The 22,574-nt window shown below is 41.5% G+C and overlaps 1 protein-coding gene across 1 annotated transcript in view; it reads left to right on the forward strand.

Annotated features, from left to right (window-relative positions):
* The window catches only part of Epsti1 (epithelial stromal interaction 1), a 172,625-nt gene that overhangs the window by 20,312 nt on the left and 129,739 nt on the right, over nucleotides 1–22,574 (forward strand). The window contains exons 3-7 of the mRNA XM_051160606.1: nucleotides 1,155–1,214; nucleotides 3,186–3,269; nucleotides 4,508–4,581; nucleotides 5,491–5,574; nucleotides 12,232–12,305. Coding sequence (XP_051016563.1) covers nucleotides 1,155–1,214; nucleotides 3,186–3,269; nucleotides 4,508–4,581; nucleotides 5,491–5,574; nucleotides 12,232–12,305 — 376 coding nt within the window. The remainder of the gene's footprint in view (nucleotides 1–1,154; nucleotides 1,215–3,185; nucleotides 3,270–4,507; nucleotides 4,582–5,490; nucleotides 5,575–12,231; nucleotides 12,306–22,574) is intronic.

A 22,574-nucleotide genomic window follows, 5' to 3' on the forward strand; every position in this document is an offset into this window, starting at 1 on the left:
CGACACTGTACTTCAGTTGGCCCACACTTCCTCAGGCAGCCACTGTGTGCCAGGCCACTGTGCCATACATAAGTCTGGAGTATATATATCAAGGAATCCCAGGTTCTCTGTGTTTTATATATCTCACTATTCCTGGTGTCTCTGTGTGGAATATTTTTGCTTTAAAAAAAAAAAAAAAGGTCTGGGGAGGTGGCTTAGTGGACGAAATGGTCGCTGTGTGAGCATGAAAACTTGACTATGGATTCCCAGCATCCAAGGATAAAGTCCAGCATGGATGGGTGTGTCTCTAACCCCAGAGCTGCAAGGGACGGGTATGGAGGGAGCAGAGATGGAGGCCCGGCTTGGTAGCCAGTCTAGTCAAAATAGGACTCCAGCTTCAGGAAGACATCCATTAAAAAAATGTGATGAGAAACAGAAAGCGTCTGATGTCAACCTTGGGTGCGCACACATGCGTGCACAAAGTGTACCGGTGTGCCAGTACACACCTACATGTTTATACCTCACCTGTTAAAGAAGGAAGAAAAGATAAAGCGGGGTAGGGGCGGTGGGTTGGAAGAGGGGAGACAGGGTCAGGTGAGGAGGGAGACTTTCTTCTCTGATTCCCATGTTCAAACTGCCCCTGCTTCTCTGGGCTCCTGAACCGGGAGACTAGGGGAATCAAGGCTTTTGGGACTAGTGGGCTAGTCACATGGGTCATGAAGAGGATGTGGCTACCTGGCAAATGACTTGGGCTCTTGCTTGTATGAACAAAGAACGCACCAGATGTTCCAGTGTTTCCGTTTCTCCAAAGGTGAGTCTACAAGAGGAAAAACAAAACAAACAAACAAAAAACCCAAACTCATAGGGATTGACTCACATGCGCCCCCTAGAGGAGTGATGCCCTGCAAGGACAGTCCACCAGGCAGGAACCAGTGGTGATTGAGGTTGGCTGCAACTAGTCGCCCTGCTGCCCATTGCTTTGTATTTCTTGATCCTGCTGATCTGTTTGTTTGTTTGTTCAGCTAGATTGGAAGGTACCAGAGAACAGCACAAGCTCTTTAGAAAGGCTGTCTTCTTCAATACCTGTCTGATGGCATTAGAAGGAGATGGTCTGGTGTCTTAGATTCTTTAGTGATTTGTCGAGATGATAACCACTGTTTCCCTCTTCATTCCAGTGCGGGGCCCCTACACTTTGATAGTGCCAAAGGAGAGCCGGAGGCAGAAGATCCAGAGAAGTACGCACAGGCATTCCCTCAACACTCAGAATGCTTCTGGTTTTACATTCTTTTAAAAAAGCATTTTCATTTTCTGATTTATAGAGAGAGATTCATGGGATCTCACCAAGGTCTTTAAAAAACTTGTAAAATTATTCTATCGTTAGCACTTCTAAATTTGTTTCTCTACATTAGAAGCAGAACTCATGGCTTTAGTGAGTGCAAGTTTTGGGTTTTTCTTGGGTTTAAACAACTTCGCACCTGTTGTTATTATTTGGATCTTGTCCCTGATATATCTAGTTGGTGGTGATATTTTAATGGTGCTATAAATACCTTTGAAATGAACACACTGTATATAGAACAGTTCATGAGGGAATTTATATGTTTTGATACGTTCCATCCCTCTTCATGGACTTTGTTTTTTTTTCCTTTATAATCTCATCCTGTCAATCTACCCTCCATGATTTTATCTGCATAATCATTTTTTTCCTAGATAATAACCCAGAGGGCAGGGATCACTATCTTCATATTTTGCTGTGTTTTGCTGAGGCACAATAAATAACAAATGTTGCCTCCTCATGTCATAGCATTATGTTTAGTTGCAAGGAGAGGTAGAGTTCATATGGCTCGCAAGCACATCATACATATGACCGTCCATGTCCGGCTGTGCTTGCTTCCAGTGCCGGAATTCTGTCCTCTACCTTAGTAGGCTGTTGACAGGGAATTCAGTGACTAATGAGGGCATAATGGCACTGCCAGGAAAGTAGTTATCTAAAGGGGCCATGCTAGACAAGGACCAACCTGGGTGGTCCAGTGAGTCAGGATAGCAAACCACAGTGATCCACCATGACTATAGGAACTGTAGACATTTACCCAAGAACTCCAAGGTTCCGACATCTTACAGGCTTCGACTTCAAATTCATAACAGGGATTTAAGAGTCAGACCTCATCTTGGTTTTGAAGTGTTTCAGAACTTTTCTTTTACAATTTGAAGATTTTTATTAATGGTCTTTTGGGACAATTCAGTCTAACTTGGAGATTACGTTATACGCTGTAGCAGCAGTACTAAGTCTACCCGGCGCCCCCTGCTGACTCAAGCACTAACTACTTGGGCAATTTAGAATACCAAGACTCAGGGCAGGAGTGCTAACACACAAGGCAGAGCATCTGTCCTCAGAGTTGCAGCCAGCTTGGGAAACATGAAAAAATAAAGCAAATATAGGCATCAGAATTCTTCCTGGATGTATATTTACCTGAATCTTATTGACATATGAATATTCTAGTTTTTGTACACATTTGCTATAGAAAACCTTTAGAAATAATTCATGAGGTTTTAAGAATGCCGGTGTTGGAAGAAAATGATATTTCTGTGTTGTTAGTAGGATTTTAGCTGTTGTTCAAATTTGTACCTCCTGTGAAGATACTTAGGAGCTGCCATGGGGTGGATGCAGCCTTACTCCAGGGGGTGGGGCTGGAAGGTAGCATCTTTTCCTGGGCATCTTGTCCTCTCATTCTGGAAACTCATTAGCTGCTATTGGCTTGGTGTTTTGGTTCTTTCTTTCTTTCTTTCTTTCTTTCTTTCTTTCTTTCTTTCTTTCTTTCTTTTCCTCTGATCTTTTCTTTCTTTTTGCCTCTGTATTCTCATCCTTCTGTGTCAATCTACCGTCCACAGTTTTATCAGTAAGATCATTTTTTTCTAGATAATAACCCAGAGCTTAGGGATCACATCTTATAGCTACAGTTATATTTCTTATATAGGTATCTAGAGTTTCTCTGTGTAGCCTTGGCTGTCCTGGATTCACTTTATAGATCAGACTGGGCTTGGAACTCACAGAGACCTGCTGGCCTCTGCCTCCTGGAGTGCTGGGATGAAAGGCATGCGCCACTAAGGTGTCATGCTTGCTTGGTGTTTTGATATTTGGAATGACCAGGCTTTTCCCCTACTCCCCCAAATGCTAACGATTGATGACTTGCTATTTCTCACCTGTTTAGTTGCTGAGCAAGAACTGGCAGACCTGGAGAGGTGGAAACAGCAGAACCGGGCAAAACCAATCCACATGGCGCCACAAAGGCTGGGTGAGTGGCAGAACTGAAAGGCAGGGTGGGTCGCTCCCTAACTCACAGATCCTGCCAAGACCTGCTAGGTCTGCCTCCCTTCATACAGGAAGGCTTGTTCTGTGGTAGTACTGCTGGAGACGGAATTCATCTGACAGGAAACATTCAGACGTGCAGGTAGATGGCTGTTTCCGGTTTTCTGTAAGGAGCAAATGCATCTGCCACTGTTGTATGGGAATAAAGTGATGGCTTAATTGGCAAATAATTTAGAGCCTCTTAGATGATCAGCTCTGAAGAAAGCTTACCTGAGGCGCTGCACATGCCCCATCACAGCACTAGGCAGGATGTGAGGAAAAGCCATCACAGCATATTTATCATGGCTGTTAGATGCTAATGTGATGAAAATGAAGGGGGAGAGTGGACTCAGAGAGCAAAGTGAGAGTGAGCTGGGGACCCAGCTGTGGGTGTAAAGATAGACATCACTTGGGTTTTCAGGCTAGGCCTGGGGGACAGTTGAGTTGGCAGAACAGGCACTGCCAATGGGACGGGTTGTCTGGGCCTCCCGTGTGGGGTTCAGTCCTTTAGTGGGGATGCCTCCCAAGGCAGTAATTTGCTTGCAGTCTTGCCTCCTCTTCACAGCCTAGCCCTTAAAGGTTTGGCACAATTCCAGTTAATACAAAGATACCTTAAGTAAGAAGCCACCTAGTACCACAAAAGTCATAGAGATATAAGGGGAAAAAAGCTAATTTGGAAGTCTCTTAATGAATGAAAGAAATAGAGCTATAATTGTCACTCCATATATTTCACCTTTGCTGAATAAGCCAGACTCGCGGAATACAGTTCAAACTTCCTTAATGGGTCCTCGCAAGCAGTCTTTCCCATGACTTTGAGGTGAAGTAAGAAATTACAGGGATTTTTTTTCCTCTTTGTCTTTTGAGACAGTCTCATTTTAGTAATTAGTGCCCAGTCCTAGGTGCTGGCCAGACTTGGTCACCTCCAGGATGACTTTAGTTGTGTTTTCTTTCATGAGATTCTTTTGTTTCCAATTTGAGAAGCTGTCCAGCTGTGTTCTGATGTCCCAGAGTATGAAAAAGTTAAACTCAAAAAAAAAAAAAAAAAAAAAAAAAATCAAAAGTTAAACTCACACTGAAGACTCACTATACCTTAATTAGTACTTAACAACTGGCATTTCTGTTTAATATTCCCATTTTAACTTTTGAGGCTTATTTATTTATTTATTCATTTATTACTTTCATTAGGGGGAAGCCAGTCTGAATCTGAAGTCAGGCAGAAACAACAGCTCCAACAGATGCGATCGAAATACCAGCAAAAGGTCAGAATCCATTTCTTCTAGTTTAATTTTGGCAACGAATTTCGGTACCAACATTTCCATGTAACCATGAAATAACACCATGACTCAAAATATAAAACCTTCAAATAAACTGTAAAATGTAATTCTCAAAATAGAAAAATTCCAGGAAGTAAGAGGAAAGCGTCTAGAATTTTTACTCAAGCCACATGTGCAAAGCATCATGCCCTTTGATTAAAGGTGGCCCTTTAAATTAGTTATATATTAATTATAGTTTAAGATTACTGTGTTTTGTTCCCGGAATATGGTTTTGTTTATTCCAGCTAGTAATAAAATACAAAAATGATTTAAGAAAACCAGTGGCTTTAACAATAAATACTATGAGTTTTATAATGAGGAATACTATCTACTTTTTCCTCCTGTGTGTATGGATGGACACACACACACACACACACACACACACACACACACACACACACACGAGAGAGAGAGAGAGAGAGAGAGAGAGAGAGAGAGAGAGAGAGAGAGAGAGTGACAGAGAGCAAGATAGAGCAAGAAAGTAAGCAATATGAAGATAGGTAGATAGTAGACAATAGATAGATAGATAGATAGATAGATAGGCAGATAGATAGGTAGGCAGATAGATAGATAGGTAGATAGATAGATACCCAGAAAAATAGATGATAGATAGGTAGATACACAGATAGATTATAGATAGATAGATAGATACCCATGAAGAAGCTCTTAAGGATTCTCAGGCAGGAAATGCAGTCTGGCCGTTCTCTAAGTGGCTTAAGTAACAACCTATAATCATGGTGAGGTATAATACAAACATTACTGTAATTTGCCTTTCATCATAATTCTGTGTTCCAGAGGTTCAGACTGACAAATGGTAACTCTTTTTTTTCCCTCTGTAATCTCTATACAATTTAGCTAAAAAGAGACGAATCTATTCGAATCAGGAAGGAAGCTGAGGAAGCTGAGCTCCAAAAACTGAAGGCAATCCAGAGGGAGAAGGTAAGAGGGCAGAGGGGAGGTTAGCTGCTGTTTACTGAGGGCCATTGACAGGCCCTCCTCGCTGTAACCTGATAGGGTGGCTATTATCCAATTGTGCAAACAAGGAAGTGACAGAGAGAGGGGAGATAAGGTGCCCAATGGTTCACAGGCATAATTAGAATGACAGGGTTTCGTTTTCCCACATGCTGGTCTCAGAGCTTGGTTACCCAGTCACCGCACCAACTGCCTCACCCCTTGGCAGTGTGGATGGCCACAGGGAACAGTGGCAGGCATCATGCCACCCCCATATTTTTGTATCCAAAGAGAGAATTTCTCAGGATGCCTGTGGTGAAGGTGAACACAGCTCTCTTACCACTGAGAGAAAGAACATGCAGCGGCCTTTGTTTGTTTGTTTGTTTGTTTGTTTTTGTTTTGTTTTGTTTTGTTGTATCAGTAATGCCAGGCTTTTCCAACCTGAGAGACATGCTTTAGTTTTGATGTAGCATCCAGAGCTTGGGAGAAAATCTCTTACAAATGCTCATTTGTTAAAGAACAGCAAATAATATGGAGATGGTTAGCCTCTCCCCTTCCACAACACCCTAACAGGAAGTAAGGCTTAGCATTGGAGGTGTGAGAGCAAGGCATTGACTCCTTGTTCTGAGCACCTATTGCAGATGCCTCTTAGAAACAGAACTCCTGACCCTGCACCCTCCCTTCCTCCCTCCCTCTTTCTGTTTCTGTCTCCTCTCCCTCCCTCCCTCTTCCCCTCTCTGTCTCTCTCTTCTCCCTCCCTCCCTCCTTCCTATCCTCTCTGTTTCTCTCTTCTCCCTCCCTCCTCCTCTCTCTTCTCCCTCCCTCCCTCCTCCCCTTTCTCTCCATCTCTCTCTCTTTCTATTCTATTTTCTTCCTCCTCTTTCTCCTTCTCCCTTCCTGTTTTCTTTTAAAGATTAAGTAGTATTCAAAAGTTTAAACCCTATTTTAAACAACAGATTTATTTGTTTATTTTCAGACAAGGTCTCACTATGTAGCCCTGCCTAGCCTAGACCACACAGAAATTAACTGCCTCTACCTCTGGAGTGCTAGAATTAAGGACATGCACCACCACGTTGACCATAATAGATGTGTTTGGCAGTTAGTGCTAAGGAAGCTGGACGCTTACAGAACATGGGGAGGGAATACAGGTCTCCTCCTTCCTGTAGGAATTTTCTTCTTGCCTGGAAACAGACTAATCTCTCTTGGAAAGTATTTGTCATTGTTGCCTGACCTTGGGCAGGCTCCCAACTTTCTCAGAACTCTTTCCCTGAAACAATCCTGCAAGTATCATCTCCCACATCCAAGAGCGACTTGTTGCCATAGTGATGCAGGTGGTGAGCCTGGATTTGCATGTAACAAACTGTAACAAGAAGCTGGAAGTATATAAAAAGAGTAGGTAATTTATTTATAAATTTTGGTCCAGCAATTCACTACCAGTTGGCTGTCTACTACACAAAAGATTTTTATGGAAACTATCTTTTCTCTACTTCTTTCAAGTACACGTCTCTCTTTACCCCACTTTTGTTCTTCGTCTCTTTCTCTTCCTCTCTCCCACTTGAAAAGTTGGAGCTTTGGTCTGTGGTTGTAGCAGGAGGAGCACATCGTACATAGTGTGCCTGCCGGTCAAGTGGGACCAAGGACAACACCACCAGGAACTGGCTTAAAGGCCAAGAGAACCTGACGAATGTTGTTGCTGCTGCTGCTGCTGTTGTTGCAGACTCTCATCTCAGTCTGTTTGGTATCATTTAGTGCCTATAACTGGTTGGCTGGTGTGTTGCTTACAGTTCATTTCTTCATGCTCTTAATGTGTGGGTGCAATTCTGTTCTTTAACACTCAGTGAAGGTTGCGCTCTCCAGGCTATAGCACAGCTATAGAGCCACAGCAATCTTTAGACACTGAAACATTAGTTGGATTAGCTTTTCCAAATTGATAGTTATGATAATAGATTTGAATGTGATCGAGAAGGATCAGCTCTCTAGCCTTTCCCACTAAAAGGGAAAGGACAGAATTGGCATTATCTGGAGTTCGCTGATGTGCAGGCTCTCTTGAGCCTGTCTTGGGCCCACTGCAGACTGCAGACTGCTAAGCTCCTTAAGTTGATTCCTGTGCACATGGAAATTTGTGGAGCATTAATTTATATGGGACTTGATTCATTTGGCTGGTTGGCTGTCACTCTCACCAGGCCCAGCCCTTTCTGTTGAATATGCATCCGAGGCTGTTCATGGCTGCTGCGTAGGCCCATTTAGTAGCTTGTGTCAGACGGAAAAGTAGATATTAGCTATCTAGAAGTGACATATTCCACATTGCCAGTGTGATAATGGCTGGGAGAAGTGATAATGACTATGCTTATGGAGCACTTAGTCTTAAAAATGCACAGCAAATGCATGCATGGACACCAGCCCACAAAACTCCGCCCTCCTCCCCCGGCAGATGGATACTGCCCAGGAAGTCTGAACCAATGCAGAGCCAAGCAGCTACTGCCACCCAGGAGTCTGGCCAATCCCCGAGATACCCTCAAGATGTCTTTCTTATTGCCCGTTAATCCATCAGTGGATTGATGTATGTGTCAAATCAGAGCCTGCATGGGCCAGTAACTTCCTCAAAGCCCCAACAGTGACCACTGCTTGCCGTGGGGACCAAGCTTTCCATATATCAGTCTTTGACGGTCTACTTCATATCTAAATTACGGTAATAGGTTTTCATAGGTCACCATAATAAGCTTGTCAGCCAAATTGAGTGTTCTGAGAATAAACGTCCATCATATTCTACTTATAATCATATTGATGAAATAATCATTTGATTTTTCCATATTTCTGCAGTACTCACAAACCTGGAAAATGAAAACCTTCCACCTCTGTGGTAACGACCTGCCCTACCCCCTTGAATTCATCTTACCCTGCTGCCTGTTTATGTTTGAAATTATTTACAATGCTATGTCTTTCCTGATTTTTCCCACTCTCCTCGTATCACCATAACTTTGGAAAGTGTTCAAAACAGCTAGAGATTCAAGTGGCATCTAAGGCCTTTTCTTGTTCCTTAAGCTGTGGCTACCAAAGTTGCTAGCAGGAAGTGAAGTCATTGTGTTTTTATAGACCCCTGGAAACATAGTTCATTTAAATGCTGTTCAATGTTGCAGAAACAAGCCAGTAGAATATAAATTATGTATATTAGATGCAAATGCATTCACATACATATTTTTAGGGCATCATACTTGTTGCTTTCTAGTTCTGTAAGGCAAGCAGTAGCGAGGACTAATGGCTTTAAGGACAAAAATCAACTTTCATGAAATTATTCAAGCATAGTATGAACTGGGAAGTATTTCAAATTCTGTAAAATCTGAAGTCCCACCAGGTTTCCAGGTTTTACACCTCGTACTTCTCTGAAGTGGCATTGGTATAGACTTAAATCCTTGGGTGCTGAAGTGCAGTGGGCTTTCATTGTTTATCACATGGTGTGGGAACACAGGCATTAAAAAGTATAGGCTGTTAGCTTCCCCGGGATCCATTTGCCTTAATTATAAAATGGGTGCAATAACAAGGAGAACTAAAGGATGAATGTGCAAATGTCTAAGCACAATAAATAAATAACGGTGGTTTCCTTTTTTCTTTTTTTTGGAGGGGGGCTGTGGAGGGGCAAGAGTAGGTTTCTGCCAGACTAACGGTGCTTTCTTATGGATGTGTTTTAAATCAGCTAGCGTCTACCTCTTAAGGTTTGGTGCTATTGTCAATCACAGCTGTGTACGTTATGGATTTAAAATGCTCCTAATATGTACCCAGGGCCACACCTCTAAGTCTCACACACTTCTGGGAAAGCCTAAGTGCTCCCCTCAGAAAAGTTGATACCAGGTAGCACTTGGAGGCCAAGGGAGGAGGACAAAAGTCTGAACCCCAACCTCTCCAAAGCAGAGAGACTAAGAGTGCAGGTGAGCTGAAAGCAGAGGGAGGCTAGAGGAAAAGTGGAGTTAATAAAGATGGCTGAAGGCTGGGCATGGTGGCGCATGCCTGTAATCCCAGCACTTGGGAGGCAGAGGCAGGTGGATCGCTGTGAGTTCGAGGCCAGCCTGGACCACAAAGTGAGTCCAGGTCAGCCAAGACTACACAGAGAGACCCTGTTGGGTGACAGGGGAGGGGGAATGGCTGAAGAATGAGGATTAGGGTGAGACGCATGATTTCTGGGCTAATTTTAAGCCCACAAACATATGCTTTTGCACAGTACCTGCAACAAGCCCTCTTATGTCACCTTTCCTCACCCAAATTACTATTTAATTTCTGCGTACTCGCTTTTATACTGTGATGATGCTCACAGTTCTTGCAAGTGGAGTGTTTTATGGGGTTCAGGAATCTATAGTGAGGGAAATAAAAAGTTGAAACCTCAAAACAACAACAAACTAAATCAAACCAAGAAATGAAAAAAAAAAGTCTCTAAAGCCTCTACACTTCAAATTTCACCTTCCTAGATTTCTATGGATCTCCTTCTGAAATTGTTATTTCACTGATGTTATATCCATTGGTAGATTTAACACCATTTCTTCATTGCTTTCTTGTTTATGTCTTTTACAGGAAAGTACTACTGCGTTCACATAATAAATATAATAATAATAATAATAATAATAATAATAATAATAATAATAATATACAATATAATACAATTATATAATCGGGCATCGGATAAATGTCTGTTGAATACACATGACTCAGTGATGTTACTCAGGTCCCTTAGCTCAGCCAGTGGTAGTGTCCTGGCTGAGTTTCCTTCAGCCTCTGTGTGAATATGTTTGGGTGATCTGACTAAATATAAGTATTTGGACTAATATAAAAATCTGTGCCTCGCCTAACCTTAGTGGAAAAAGATACACTCAGTCCTACAGGACTTAATATGGCAAGATGGATTGATATCCATGGGAGGTCTCCCCATCTCTGAAGAGAAAAGGTGGGGACATAGAGCAGGAGGGACTGGGAGGAGAGGAGGGAAGAGAGACTCCAACAGGGATGTAAAGTAAATGAATGAATGAATGAATGAATCAGTGAATGAATCAATGAATGAAAAACATCTGTGCCCACATTTGTAGACATTGTATACAAATCCTCAAACATCCTTCCATTTAACAAAATACTTGTTCACTGGCTTTGGCTGAGGGACTAAGAGACCTTCACTAGGTGAATTTAGCCACTGTGCTGTGTTATGCGTTGCAATCTATGAGTGAGAAGACTAAAAGTGCTTTTCCAAATTTCTGACCTCAGTGAAGGAAACCGGCTCATGTTTCTAGATGCCTGTGTGACTTTCCCTCTGCTTTCTGAGGAGATTCCTGACCTTGGTTTAATCGATATGTTTTGTTTACATTCTGCTTGCTTGCAGTCTTCCACCATTTTATGCCTCCACCCCAGGGAAGGTGGAGAGACCATCGCAGCTCTGCATGTTTGGGCTCACTCTTCAGGACTCTGTGTAGATTATAACAGTTATTTGGTGTTGAGGTCTCCTTTCGTTTCCTTTCTAGAATCCTGTTCATTAACAGCGAATTGCTAGCTGTATAATTGATTTCCTGGAATCTAGAATATTTACTATAAGGTTTTTGCTGTTGTTGTGAGTGTGGAAAACATCTCTTTTGTCTGTCAAAATGGGAAAGCCTCCCATCCTTGAATTATAGAGGAGCAAGACTCACATTCGAGTTTAAAAGTGATGGGTCTTACTATTTTCTTTCACAGATCTTCTTCCTCCTCCTCCTCCTCCTCCTCCTCCTCCTCCTCCTCCTCCTCCTCCTCCTCCTCCTCCTCTTCTTCTTCTTCTTCTTCTTCTTCTTCTTCTTCTTCTTCTTCTTCTTCTTCTTCTTCTTCAACCCAGCTGTTTTCTGGCTCGCCTTTGGGCCCCTTTAAAATTTCACTTTTCTCCTGTGTCATAGATGTTGCTTCTACCCCTTATTAAAATTTATTTTTGTCTATGTTTTAGGCACATTAAAAAATGACAGTAGTGTCACAGCAAGCAAAAAGCACATGGTTTTGGTTATTTAAATCAGGTTAAAATGTTCCAGAGCCATGGTGACAGTGATATCAAAAATGAAGTCACATCTTTGACTCTCGAGACAACTAATTAAAAAGAGAGCGCCCTTCTACTCAAGTAGACGGCTTAAGTAGAAATATGCCGCTCAGTTTCTCAACAGCTCTAAGTGCCTAAGTCAGAAGGGAGTTGAGTTGGGCTATTGAAAGCCGTTTCCTGAATATTTTGGTAGCACGTGTGAAACACACACACACACACACACACACACACACACACACACACACACACACACACACACGCTTAGTACAGACTGCATTGTTAGTTTTAATTTAACATGCTTGGTATGGAAATTCATTGTTTGCATCAGAACATCTCACAAACTCAGTTGCTTAAAGATGGATGTTGTTATCATTTGAGCTGAAATAAAAATGTGAAATTTTGATTCTATAATTTAGTCAGTCAGGTAGCAAGAGGGGAAGTTTGGGATGCCCATGGGGCCTTCAGGGTAGTACTTACGGCTTAGGAGAGGGAAGACCATCTTGGGACCTCTGGGGCCACTAGGGCACAAGGATTGGGGAATTGGGGGAACTTAGACATCGTGATTCAACCTAAAGCTTCCGTAACAGGTCACGTTTTGATATTTTCAATTTCAGAGTAAGAAGCTAGAGGAGAAAAAGAAACTTCAAGAAAACATCAGAAGAGACACATTTAGGGAGCATCATCAGTCGTAAGTTTGTATCCTCAGGACTTTGTTTCTTTATAGGCTTACTGCTCAGATTTCCTGCGCTGAGGAAAGGTGGCTTTTCGAGCCTTGGGGGTTGGATTCTTGGCACTATATTGGTCATGTACCCGAGTTCCACCATCTCTGGGAATCTGAGATTGGGACACTCACACTCATCAATGTGTTCTCCGGTGATCAGCTGCTGAACAATGGTCAAGCTAAATGTGAGGACCTTGTCCCTATAAGTAAATTTGATCCCAGGGTGCTTCTAACTGTGCTTGTCTGTAGAGTAGTACTGTAAGGAGGATGGTGTTTGAGGTGAAATAGGAGTTACCTAGTGGACTGAGGCCTCTTCTACCATGGTATTTTTCCTAGCCAAGAATTGTGGTATCATTTATTAGTTATTTTTGACACTCCAAATCGGTGGTTATAAAAGGGAGTTGAAGGAGTCGTCCTTAGGCAAGTTTGAGACAGGGTGAGGTGAAGGAGGAGAAATTCCTGGGGTTTTCAAAGGTTGGAGGCTGTTCTACCCAGCCTCCTGTCTTTTCAAAGTACTCTAGCTTCTTGAGTTTGTGTTTTACTAAATGCTAAAGATCAATCACCCTTATTCTGTAAAGAAGAAAAGAAGGCTTTGCTGTCGGCCACTTCACACGATCAGCGGAGTTGAATTCAATTACATGCACATTTTACTCCTGCTCTTTCTCCTGCTTATCATGAAAGTCCCGTTAGCCAGGAAAAAAAGGAAAGTTAGAGGAAAAAAAAAAACCGAGAAGTATCTCAAATTGATTTTTAAAGCCTATTGAGAAACACAAAAAGTATAGATGTGTAAAGGTTATTTCTTTTAAGAACATTGTGCTTTGAATTACTTTTGAAATTAAGAGACCAATGGCTGATGAAACGAACGACCACTATATAGCTGAAAATATTAGAGGAACTTCTCCGAAAAGGTGGATCCCTCTATAGAAAAGTCTTCATTACACTTTCTGAGAACCAGCTTATAGTTGGGGGAAAAAGTCTAGCAAAGCTGTTAGAATCCTAGCGGTGCAACGGTGTCACCAAACCAACTAGACCGTCTTACTCCGGCACCCGAATGAGATTCCCTTGAAGCTGCCAGGCAGTGGGGCACAACATAGAAACCAAATCCGCAGTTCTTTCAAACAAGTTGATACCTTGCCAGTTTTGGGTGGTGCAAGGTGCAGACCAGGAATAATGTGTTTCCGCTGTTGAGAAGGGCAGCCAAGGACTGGAGCGGACTGTAGATCCGACTTCCGGAGAGATGGAGAACAGGCATACGACGGCCACCCTAGGTACCCCAGAGCATCTTAATGTGTTCTTTCTTCACACCTTGTTCCTGACTCCGTTCATTTGCCTCTGATTATTTTTAGTGTTGTCAATTATTTAGCTAACAGGCAGAAAACTAGGCTTTTATTGACAACCAAAGGCACTCTCCTGAGTGTAGTAATGAAGGCAGTTTATTGAATGCCTATGAGGTTGCTTTCTAATTGTGCGCATTAATCTGCCCATGCAAGCTGGCTGAAAACACACAAGCAGATTGTACACGCAGATGGAGCACACAGGATGGTTTTTATGAAAGGACCTCTACAACGCACTTCTGCGGCACTGTCTTTCCCTTAAAAATCGAATGGCTGTGACTATTTCGCTTGGCGGCTGAGAGCAGACCGGATTAATGATGCATTAAGTTTTCTACTCTGGCTGGGGACAGGCTCCAATTTCACAACCCAGAATTAGTTCTAGGATTCTCGAACCTGAAAGCAGAGGGTAGAAATGGGCCTTTAACCTTGACATAGTAGTTTTCACCATTACTTTTAGTCTATATTTACTGCCTATAAAAATTCAAATGAGATTTTTTTGTTTTTTTGTTTTTGTTTTTTTTGGTGTGGGTGTGTGTGCGGGGTGCCTTCCTATTAGCTGGTGGTACAAAAGAATGCCTGGCTCTGAAGAGACAGTGAATAAGACTCCATTTTTAATAGCAAAGAGATATTGTTGTGATAGAGCTTATTTAGAACACCGAGTAACAGTGTATCAATATTTTAATTTTTCCAGGTTTCTTGTCCTTTCTTTTTTATAACCATTGTTATTCATTTCTGAGAATTTTACATAATGTATTTTGGTCAAATTCATTCCAACTGTTCCCCTTAAGTTTTTCCAGATCTGCCTACATCTTGCTACCCACTTCCCAACTTCCTGTTCTCCTTTTATGGTCTAATAATTCACTGACTCCAGTATAATTTAAGTTTTAATGATAATTCATTCTGGGAGTGTTGTCTTTTTTATAATCATGTTTTCTTAAACCTTCGTTGTTGTTGTTGTTGTTGTTATTATTATTATTATTATTATTATTATTATTATTATTATTTATTCAGAATTGTGAGTCTTTCTGATGAATTTTTGAGATGTATTTAGGTGTGATTTTTCTTTGTTGTTTGCTTTTTTTGTGACAGGGTCTCACTATGTAGCCCTGGCTGTCCTGGGACTTGCTATGTAGACCAGGCTGGCCTTGAACTCACCAAGAACTGCCAGCCTCTGCCTCCCTGAGTGCTAGGATTAAAGGTGTGTGCCACCATGCCCAGCTGAGTTTGGGTTTTGAACATATGAAACAATGATAGTTAGGGTAGAATAGGGTCAGGCAATTTGCATGCTGTGTTATTAGATAAAGCAGTATTCTTTGGAGACTTTTCCAGAAGCATATGGACTCGCTATGTTTTAAACATTTGAAACTTGTAACTAATTTCTAGTGATTATTTACTGTAAGAGAACACGTGTTTATGTCATCTAAAAAGTACAATGTGCTCTGCTCTTCCAAATCAAAGTAGTAAGAAGCTGCTATACAGAAGAGAAATGGAATGTCAGTCTCTGCAATGGGCACTGAGCCATTACACTAAACATTTTAAAAATGTTTAACCTCTAGGTTAGACTTACTATAGATGCATTTTTCCTCCTTTACAGATAGAACCTTGGGTAGTTGGAATTTTCCAAAGTCATAGAGACAGTAGGCACTTCAGCCAGATTTAGGCCCCCAAATTTGGAAGATTTTGAAAAGTAGATAATTTGAGGGCACCACATGGGCCAGGAATACCAGGGTAGGTGTGATGATGGGACGATGTGTGTCCTTGACATGAGACTGTTAGAGAGGGCAGGGCAGCCCTTGCCAAACTTGATTAAATTGACTTCTGGTTCTTTCTACTAAGTTCTAAGTTTGGTCTGGAGTAGACAAAAAAAATATGGAAAAAATAATTCTAGTGTTTCTCTAGTCATCAAATATGATTAACACCCCCTCCTCCTCCCCCATCCCCAGGCCCAACCGTAGTTAATCCTGTAGTTACTCCTGCCTCAGAGTAGAGAAAATAAGGACGTGTGATCAATCTGAGGTGTGTTTTTCTCTCGGGTAACAATCTCCAGAACGGCTTTACAGGACCAAGAGGTTCAACTGTTTAACATTTACTAATTTACGAGTCCATGTGATGTGATGTGTGTATGTGATGACATGCATGTATGTGATGGGATGTGTGTATGTGTGAGTGTGCACGTGCATGTACAGTGCACATGACGGGGTCAGAGAAAAACTTTCAGACATCAGCTTTTTTTCTACCCTGGGACCCTGAAATCCAGCTCGGGTTGTTTAAGTTTGTAAGGCAAAGCACCTTTAACCACTGAGCCATCTTGCTAGCTGAAGGATCTCACTTCTTAAAACTTTGGTTGGAAAACCTTCTGGAACCAAGCCAATCCCCAAGAAGGCCCTTACTCCTGAAGCGCCATACCCCTCCCCCAGCTCTGCCCCGTGACTGTAATATTAGGACGCTTCCCCGTTTCCACCATCTGAGCCATGCATCTCTTTTACTTCCACTCCAACGGTTATGTGTGCGCCAAGTTCCTCGGAGGCACATCTGCATCTATTTTAGTTTCCTAGAGCTGAGAATCCAGACAGGTCTGCTGAATATGCACACTTCGGCCCCAAGTTTGCCTCCTACTCTGCTCACAAAACTTTTAATGCCCTTCATGGGAATGTCTGAAAGACACTTAAGGGCTTGAGCGCTCCCTTGTCCATGTGGCAGGCTTTCAGTCCAACCCTGGGTTTTATAATTTAGGTAAGGTGACTGGAAAGTCATCCTATTCACAACTTCCGAGCTTGTGCTAATGAAGTAAACTCAGAGGTATGAAATCCTTATGTCTATTTTGTTCAGAGGGAAAGTCAACAGCCTATGACAGATCCTGACTGAGGGCACTTCTTGCTGGTGAGTGTTTAACCATGCCCTTGGTGGGGGTGCACCTGACTTCTACACTGGAGCTAGCCTACCATATGTCACCCCTGTCACCATCTTTTGGTTCCCAGGAACACTGCTCTCATCTTGACACTTACTACATGCCTGTTCCTTTTGTGTTCCCTGGCAACTCTAGGGACTCCTGCAACATCTCAAATTCTGTCACATTTGGTTTTTTTTTTTAATTTGCGAGTTATACTTACTTATTATTTTGTTTATGTGTATCATGTAGGCACATGCACATGTGGAAGTCAGAGAGCGCGGGTTCGCTTCACCATTTGCGTCCCAGGTGTTATGTTCAGGTGGTGTCTTACAGTCCCCTAATTTAGTTTTCTAAAACACAGCTTGGGCCATGTCATGTCCTATTCCAAAACATTTGATTGTCTCGTATTGCTATTTCCTTAAAAATGGAGTCGAGTCTTCGTTATTGAATTTGGGTGGTACCAGGGGGTACTTTAGTGAGCTATCAGAAGGACCTTACAGGTTTTAGGCTTATGTTAGGTGGAAGGTTTGATGAAGTAGGGCTTTGCCCTGAGTTTTATGTTATCAGGAATCAGGAGTTGTTATATGATTGTCTCACTCACATGGCCACCTCTTCTGGTGTTAATAGTACACAGAACTGCTTGCTTTCAATAGGAGAACACCAAAGCCTAGACAGTAATACTAGGTTCATTGTAACTTTTCTGTGTATAATCAATCGGTGGATGATAAATGTGTCTTCCTCCCGGGAGGGAGGGGGGTCTGGGTCTGGACTTTCTTAGTTCAAGCATCAGCCTCTTCCCTCTAGCTGGAGAATCTTTTTGAACCTCTTTGGGTCTCCGTTTCCATTTCTCCAAGTACAACAGAATGAGTGCTGATAGCTGCCACTCATAGGAAGATTGATGGCTACTGTCCGCAGAAGAAAGCAACATAGTGCTCGGGGTGATGCGCTTGACAGACTAAAACCCATCGAGCACAGCAAGGAGCAACCTGGGAGCCACCTTTTAAATCCACGAGAGTCGCAAAGGCAGCCCTGGACCCCAAAAGTAGCCCCCCAGTGAACACACCACACTTACGAGAAGATATGTCCATCCTGCAGACAAGTTCTCCTGCACAGCCAGCTTTACCACTTCTAAAGCCTTTCTGAAGGAGGAGGAGAAGAAGAAGAAGAGGAAGAAGAAGAAGAAGAAGAAGAAGAAGAAGAAGAAGAAGAAGAAGAAGAAGAAAAGAAAAGGAGGAGGAGGAAGAGGAGGAGGAGGAAGAAAATGGAGAAGAGGAAGAGGAGGAAGAGGAGGTGGAGAAGAAGAAGAAGAAGAAGAAGAAGAAGAAGAAGAAGAAGAAGAAGAAGAAGAAGAAGAAAAGAAAAGGAGGAGGAGGAAGAGGAGGAGGAGGAAGAAAAATGTAGACGCGGCAGAGGAGTACACGGGATGTGGAGATAAGGACGCCGACGAATAAGACGCAAGAAGAATAAGAAGAAGAAAGACGCATACGAAGACTAAGACGAATAAACAGAACCACCACCAGCACATGAACTCTAGACGAATGACTAAACAAAGAAGGAGGAAGACTCAACGGCAGGAAAATGTCAAAGAGAATGAGAAGACCTATGGTTCACATACGCAGATGGAGTTCCCTTTTCTCTGTTTACTCCTCCTCTCCCCTCTCCTCCTGCATGTCTTTCCCTAAGCAAGAATGGGATAAAGGTCAGAGCATGGACCATTCTTGCCCTAGCAGAGACACAAGTTTGAGAGAATGGTATGGACTGCGCTAAGTGTGGCCCCGTTTGGTACATGCGCAAAGGCTTGTGAGCTCCAGATTCTGACAGAAAAAACTGATGTGCCTGTGTTTAGTTATGCACAGCCATCCTCTGTGCAAACAGGATATATAAAAGCACAAGAAAATGTGACAAATGAAAGCAGAAAATGTCGAGTTTTTAATAATAAAACATAAGAAAGTAAACCATCAACTCTAACAGGCTAATGCTTGCAGAAGGTACATAAATCATGTTTATTTATTTTTTAAAATCCTCTTAGGTAGAATAAAAATAAATATCTAACTCTGTGGTATTATGAGGGACATCTGTAAAAGAGTTAAAAATCAAAAGCATGGAAAATATATCCACAAATGCCAGTAAAAGACAGCAGATGTAGCAATATTAATATGAGGCAAATTGAATTCTAGGTGAAAGGCATTCAATACTTTATGAAGATAAAATACATAATCCCAAAGAAAATGAAACATGAATCTTTAGTTACAGATTTGAAATGTATGTAGCACCAAAAAAATTAGACAAAACACTATTATATTCTCTAAAATTGAGTATGGCTTTGCTGAATTTTTCTTTTATTTAGCTAATTCTCCATAGAAATGAATCAATCAAATGAGTCAAAAAAGGGACAGAAGGAATAAAGGAACTGAATAGCAATGCCTCTGCATGGTTTTGCAGGCATGGTGATCAAGCACTGTACTGAGCATGTGAAAATACGTTACTTGTGAACAATTGTTAGCATCTGTAGCACTGACCATGGCCGAAACCTCAGAGATGGTTGGTACATTCTGAACATCTCTCCAAATCCTAGAAACCCTCAACTCTTTTTTTTACATTTAAATGATTTTATTAGATTATTTAAACCTAATAAAATGGGCAGGTCATGCTAATAGAGATTTACTAAAACATGCACAAAATATCATAAAAGCTTAATAGTGTCATATCCAGTAAAGAAATATGTCTGGAACTAATATTCTTCCAATAAAAGAAACTTCAAGGACAGGTGAGTGTGTTATGAAAGTATTTAAAAAATCACACTAAATTTGACTATAGTCTTTGAAAGAACAAAAATGCTATATGCTCATATAATATATAAAAATATATATTACTAGTATATATAGTTATTTTTAATTATAATACACTGTATTATACTATACTAGTATATAAGTTATATATAGGCATATATAGTCTATGAGTTTGATCTTCAGTACCACAAATTAATAAATTCATAGTTGTAAAGCAAAACATGTGATGTTGACATTTTTCATTTGTATTATAAAACCTCACAAAAATTAATAGGTAGTTATCTACAGGTTTCTTATTGTATAGTTGATATTTTGTGGTAAATTCTCTGATATTTATAATGCAAGGTTATAAATATAGAAATCAGTAGCCCTTGTTTATACAAATGACAAACAGGTTGAAAGAGAAATTAGGGAAACAACACCCCTCACAATAGCCACAGATAATATGAAGTATCTTGATGTAACTCTAACCAAGCAAGTGAAAGACCTGTGTGACAAGAACTTTATGTCTTTGAAGAAATATAGTGAAGAAATGCAAAAAAATGAATCAATAGGATTAATATAGTAAAAATGGCCATCTTACCAAAAGCAATCTACAGCTTCAATACAATTCCCATCAAAATACAAACACAATTAAACTCTGCATTTCTTTCTTTCCTTTTTTAAAATTAAAATTACATTCCGATTGTTATCCCCTCACTTGTATCTTCCCATTCCCCCCTCCCTCACTTTTTATCCCTGCTCACCTCCCCCAGAATTGTGACAGAAGGTGACCACCTCCCCACCATATGATCACAGCCTATCAGGTCTCACCCAGATAGCCTGCTTCCCCTTTCTCTGAGTGCCACCAGAGGGAAGTGGTCAAATAGGGGACACCAGAGTTCACACCAGAGTCAGTCCCCACTCTGCACACACCTGTCCATTGGCTGGATCTGACTGGGGGCAGGGCATCTAGGTTTACTGCATGCATTGTCCTTGGTTGGTACAGTGGTTTGTGCAGGTCCCCTGAATCCAGATCCGCCAGCCTCGATGGTCTTCCTATAGGGCTCCTGGGCCCTCCAGGTCCTTTTATCTCCCCATTCTCCCATACCTCTCTCACTTGGAGTCCCAGTAGCAAGACCCAGCATCTGTCTCAATCCCGTGCTGAGTGAAGCCTCTCAGAGGACATCCATGTTGGGCTAGTGTCCAATTATAAGTGAGTATATACCATGTTGTATCTTTGTGGATCTGGGTTACCTCACTCAGGATGATCATTTCTAGTTGCATCCATTTGCCTGCAAATTTCAAGATTTCCTTGTTTTTAATAGCTGTATTCCATAGTGTAAATGTACCACCTCAACTCTTAAAAAAATGCAGTAAAACTAGAAATTGTACAGAAAGACATTTTACAGTCATGAACGTTTAAATACCCCTGTACCTTTTATCCTAGTTCTGAGACAAAGTCTTGCTCTGTAGCATAGGCTGGCCTTGAACTCACAATCCTTCTGCTTTAGGCTTTTGAGTGTTGGGATTATGGGTATGAGCCACTATGAAGGCTAAAATCTCCTTTTAAATGACTAATGTGGAAAACCAGAAGTCAAAACTAGAATTAGTTTGTGATGAAAGAATAAGAATTTCTAAAACTCTGATAGGTATAGCCAAAAGTTAGTAGAGGTGTAATCAACAGATAAATAGATCCATTAAATGCTACAGAAAATCCACAGGGAGACCCACAGTCATGTGTGAATTCAGTGTTTAAGACTTCAGCTATCATCTATGGGAGCAATGTTCTTAAAATCAGGATCAAACAGATGGGTAATTTGACAAATTGTATTGAACCAACACAGGCAGAATGTAATGATATTTTATACTTTTAGAGTTTATTACTTTCTAAGCATTATACGAATCCCAGAAGCAACAGGAAAAAAGAGTTAAGAACATAACACTTTTAACTTTATAATAGAAGGCGTAGCAAGCAAAACTCCATGTGAGTGGTGATCTAGGAGAAAATGTTGCCTAAGATACAATGAGATAAAGCCCTAATCCACAAGGAATTCTTCCTTAATATGAAAAGGTCCACTCTAGAAAAATTGAAAAGGTACCTGAGTAAGCAATTAAGAGGGAAATATTTAGGGGAACATAATTGTGGATTGTATGATTGCAGTGAAAACTGCAGCTGAAATGTATTGATAGAAGCATTGGGAAACATGCTTCCGTTGTTTGATAAGGGGTACTGAGTATGTGTCCAGCACTGCGCTAGGTTCTGGGTGTGTTCTGTGAACCAGTGAATGTGATTGCATGACGAACTGTGGAAGTTCAGATGATGGAGAAGCTGCCAAAGACATACACAGGTGGTGCTCATCCCTTAAAGGAGCACCGGGCTGGAGAGATGCACAGTGACCAAGAGGAATGGGACCCAGAGGGTTAAATCTCCTTAGTATAATAGGGAAGGTCTGACTCACTGAGAAGATGGCATTTGAACTGAGGGCACATGTACATTTTGAGCAAATGTGTAGGACATGTAAATTTAGAAATTGCTGTTACTATAAGCCATGGAAATGGGTAGCTATCACTTAGAAAGACTATAGATTTGAGAGAAGATCCAGGACCAGGGAAGAAGAGCTCTATTATTTAGAGTCTCAACTGATGTGGAAGAATATCCGTGAAGAAGAGCAGTAGGGCCATGGAAATCAAGAAAGACACGTTTCCAAAAGGAGGGGACTGTCAGCTCCTCATTGCTGCTGAGAATAGAAGCCAGGTCCGGTCATGCAGCAACCGAGGAGGAAAGTTCTCAGCTTAGGGATCATCATAGAGAGATCCAGTCAACCAAAAGGAAGCTGTATATTAAAGTCAAGGAGAAAACTGGAGAAGAGGTTGTGAATTTGATGAGATAGACAGTAGCTAGACAGATCCAGTGGGCCATAAAGAAACAATATTTTATTCTAGTTCCATGGGAAAACCACCAGAATCACCACCACCATCATAGTCACCACTACCACTGTTACCACCACCACCACCACCACCACCACCACCACCACCACCACCACCGTCTCATCATTGTCATCCTCTTCTCTTCACCTCTCTCTGTCTCTCTCTTTTTCATTTTAAAGAAATAACTACTCAGGTTGTTGTATTGAGACTGTGTCTGAAGAGATAAGAGTAAAACACAGAAACTATTAATGACATCATGCAGTGGTCTAGATGGGAATGTATCGTGGCTTCATTTTGGGTGGTTTCTAGGCAG

Source organism: Acomys russatus, chromosome 18 (genome assembly GCF_903995435.1).
Source record: "Acomys russatus chromosome 18, mAcoRus1.1, whole genome shotgun sequence".
NCBI lineage: Eukaryota > Metazoa > Chordata > Mammalia > Rodentia > Muridae > Acomys > Acomys russatus.